Source organism: Cornus florida, unplaced genomic scaffold, assembly GCF_030987335.1.
Source record: "Cornus florida cultivar Cherokee Brave unplaced genomic scaffold, ASM3098733v1 CherokeeBrave_3.0.0_Hap2_Chr01, whole genome shotgun sequence".
Lineage (NCBI taxonomy): Eukaryota > Viridiplantae > Streptophyta > Magnoliopsida > Cornales > Cornaceae > Cornus > Cornus florida.
In genome coordinates, this window is record NW_026775571.1 from 31758515 (window position 1) to 31762060 (window position 3546).

The following is a 3546-nucleotide window of genomic DNA, read 5'->3' on the forward strand; positions in this document are numbered from 1 at the left end:
ACATTTATATATATATGAATTTGTATATGAAATTGTGCATATTAAATCTATCTTTCAAATATATATATATAGATTTGCATACTTTGATCTAGGGTTTCAGTTACTTTAAATTTGGAATTTTTTTTTTTTTTTTTGGGGAGAATTGAAACTTATGTTGTGTGTAGACGGTGTAGTTATAATAAAATAATATTCCAACCACTCAAATACTTTCATATATATATATATAAATAGATGAAAGCAGAAAAATAGAGAGAGAAATTCATTTAATATATAGATGAAATAGAGAGAGAAATTCAGATTATATGCAGTGAAAGTTTGAAACCAAAAACCCCAAGCCAAATTGATGACGATTAATGGAGATTAATACACAAACCCATAGAGATCCACCGAAATTAACACAGAAAAAATAATAATATATATATTTTTTACAATTCCAATTTCAAAGTCCTGTTTGGTGCACCCAAACACAACATAGATGATTATAGAAGATCACAATGTTTATTGATTGCGGTAACCGTGCTATTAAACAGAAACAGAGTCTCTGAATCACAAACCCACAAAGCAAAAGTTAAATTTTTTTTTTTTTGACATACAATTTACAAACACACCTACAATTTTCAAATTTCAATCTAGATGGACCAAAACAATACATAAATATACACATTTGACAAAAAAAAATTGCTCAACAATGAAAAACAGTGAGTTATGTGAATCAAAGACAAATTATTGTGTGAATCTTCAAATTTTCTTATCTTTCGCCATCTTTCTTTGAAATCCTAGTTCCGCCCTGATTACCATGGATGCAAAAAAAAAAAAAAAAAACAATTCTAATTCAAATCATTCAGCTGTTGGCATCTTGAAGCAACAAATCAGACAAAAGTTACTGATCTCCAGCCAATGAACAATGCAATCTTCATGGTAGACATGATCACAGGGCATACGAGTGACTTCAGAACCAACTCGAAACTTGACGAAACAAATTATACATTTATCCATGTAACCACCTATCCATGGTACGGTCTTCAACCCATCATGGTCTTCGTCCACGTCCTTATCCACCTCCCCATCCCACGGCCACGGCCACGGATAATACGTAACCATCATGTCTATGAAAAAAAGAGGTGTGCTAGTGATGCTAGAACAAGTGACTTGTTCTATGTCACCAGAGAGAATCCTACTAAATAAATCGTCAGTTGTGTCCGAGAGCTGGTCACGATTGCTGGTGATTACCTCCGTACTGGTGTGGGATCTACAAAAGGGTTCGCTAGTAGTTTTGGCTCGACAATCAGAGAGAATGCTATGAAATATATGGTCACGATCGAGGGTAATTCATATATGGTCACGATTGGGGTAAAATGATAACTTTATTTTATTATTAGGGATTTTTCAAACTGGTTGGGATTTTATAATCAATTTTTAATAGTATTGGGTGTTTACAGAAATTTGCCCTTAATACTATAATTTTATTTAACTCTTTTTTTTTTTTTTTTTTTTAATAATAATGACATAATCACTTAAAATTTAAAATATATGTTTGTATTTATATATGTTATAAAAAAATGTCATTACATTTACAGTGCCATTACAATGGATGCAAAAAAAAAAAAAACACACCAATTCTAATTCAAATCATTCAGCTGTTGGCATCTTGAAGCGACAAATCGGACAAAAGTTACTGATCTCCAGCCAATGAATAATGCAATCTTCATGGTAGACATGATCACAGGGCATGCGAGTGACTTCAGAACCAACTCGAAACTTGACGAAACAAATTATACATTTATCAATGTAACCTCCTATCCATGGTACGGTCTTCAACCCATCATGGTCTTCGTCCACGTCCTCGTCCACCTCCCCATCCCACGGCCACGGCCACGGAAAATACGTAACCATCATGTCTATGAAAAAAAAAGGTGTGCTAGTGGTGCTAGAACAAGTGACTTGTTCTATGTCACCAGAGAGAATCCTACTAAATAAATCGTCAGTTGTGTCCGAGAGCTGGTCACGATTGCGGGTGATTACCTCCGTACTGGTGTGGGATCTAGAGAAGGGTTCGCTAGTAGTTATGGCTCGACAATCAGAGAGAATGCTATGAAATATATGGTCACGATCGAGGGTAATTCCGACAGTAGAGAGGAATTGAGAGAAGCATGAGTATGCTTCGTCATCAGACAACAACACAGTGGTCGAAATTGGGTGTTTTGTTTTACTCAATTCAACACTTTTTTCTGAGACTAAGGCATGGTTGAAATCTTTTCTGTCAACGTGTGCCATTAGGCTAAACGAATTAGCCGGTGGAGAATCAAGATTAAGATCAACTTTGCTGAACCACCAATATGTGTGTAGCCGATACATCATATCCAGTAAAAAATAGAGATGGATGGAGATGATGTAAGTAACCTTTGCACCTCCAATATCCTTCTCCTTCCCACGATGAGATCCGAATGAATGGAAAGGAAAATACTTCCACCCCAATTTCTGTGGATGGGAATAACAAAATAGCCCAATTTATGAGACTCCTTGTCAGAATGGGAAAAGAAAATTCCAAAATAAAGAAAATAAATACACCATATATAATAAAAATTGATGAGCTCGATCCACAATTTACGCTACCCAAAAATTGGAAATAAACGCCGAGGAGAAGAACGAATTAGGGAAGACAGATTTTGATAGCAATAATATATGACATATAAAATCTAGAGAGAGAGTAGCAACCTGTGTCTCGTTGCTTGTCGAAATACGACAGAGATGGAAGGAATTAGTGGAAGAGCTTCAGATCGAAGGAGTTGGCCAAGGGGAGGATCTACGGCGGCTGAGGACAATAGCCTCCTTGTGTTTACCCTTCCGAATGAAAAAGTGTATATTTTTAGGGTTAGATACTATATATATCTACCTGCGTCTCGCTTGTCGAAATACGACAGAGATGGAAGGAATTAGTGGAAGAGATCCAAGGAGTTGGCCAAGCGGAGGATCTAGGGCGGCTGAGAACAATAGCCTCCTTGTGTTTACCCTTCCGAATGAAAACGTGTATATTTTTAGGGTTAGATACTCGAGAGAGAGAGAGAGAGAGAGAGAGATAGGTAAATTGCAAAAAAAAACCTTTAAACTATGTTTAAATTTGTAAATAATCCTCTAAACTATGTTTTGTGCATAAAACTCCCTAAACTATCACATTTAGTTGTAAAATGTCCTCTTGTCTTTCCTATTTTTCATTAAATAACAATAATATCCTTTCGTATTAAATTATACGATATATTTTCCTTGTTAAAATAAAATATGAAAAAAAATTCATACTAATTTGATGAAATATTCTCCATTAAATATATTCATATACTATTATTAAACGTGCAAAGTGTTTCAGTATTTATTTGTTAATATAAAAAAATATTTATTAATTGATATAAAACTCTACAAATTAACTAATAAAATTCAAATCGCCTATTTATTTATTTGTTTCTAAAAAAAATTAATAAATTCATATTACAAATTACCTAATAAATATGTACTATTATTAAAAGAGTTTTTATAAATTCAAATTACAAATTC

General features: G+C 33.9%; 1 protein-coding gene across 1 annotated transcript; it reads right to left on the reverse strand.

The window, feature by feature from the left end:
* Positions 1 to 1514: 1514 nt before the first annotated feature.
* Positions 1515 to 3030, reverse strand: LOC132294429 (uncharacterized). Its single transcript, XM_059792284.1, has 2 exons — positions 2716 to 3030; positions 1515 to 2478 (listed from the first exon to the last, which is right to left on the reverse strand). The coding sequence occupies exon 2, from the start codon at positions 2356 to 2358 to the stop codon at positions 1630 to 1632; it is 729 nt and encodes a 242-aa protein (XP_059648267.1). The 5' UTR covers positions 2359 to 2478; positions 2716 to 3030; the 3' UTR covers positions 1515 to 1629.
* Positions 3031 to 3546: the final 516 nt, after the last annotated feature.

Bases quoted from the DNA above. Each gene is read 5' to 3' on its own strand.
- LOC132294429 (XM_059792284.1), bottom strand. From the start codon at position 2,358: ATGATGTATCGGCTACACACATATTGGTGGTTCAGCAAAGTTGATCTT.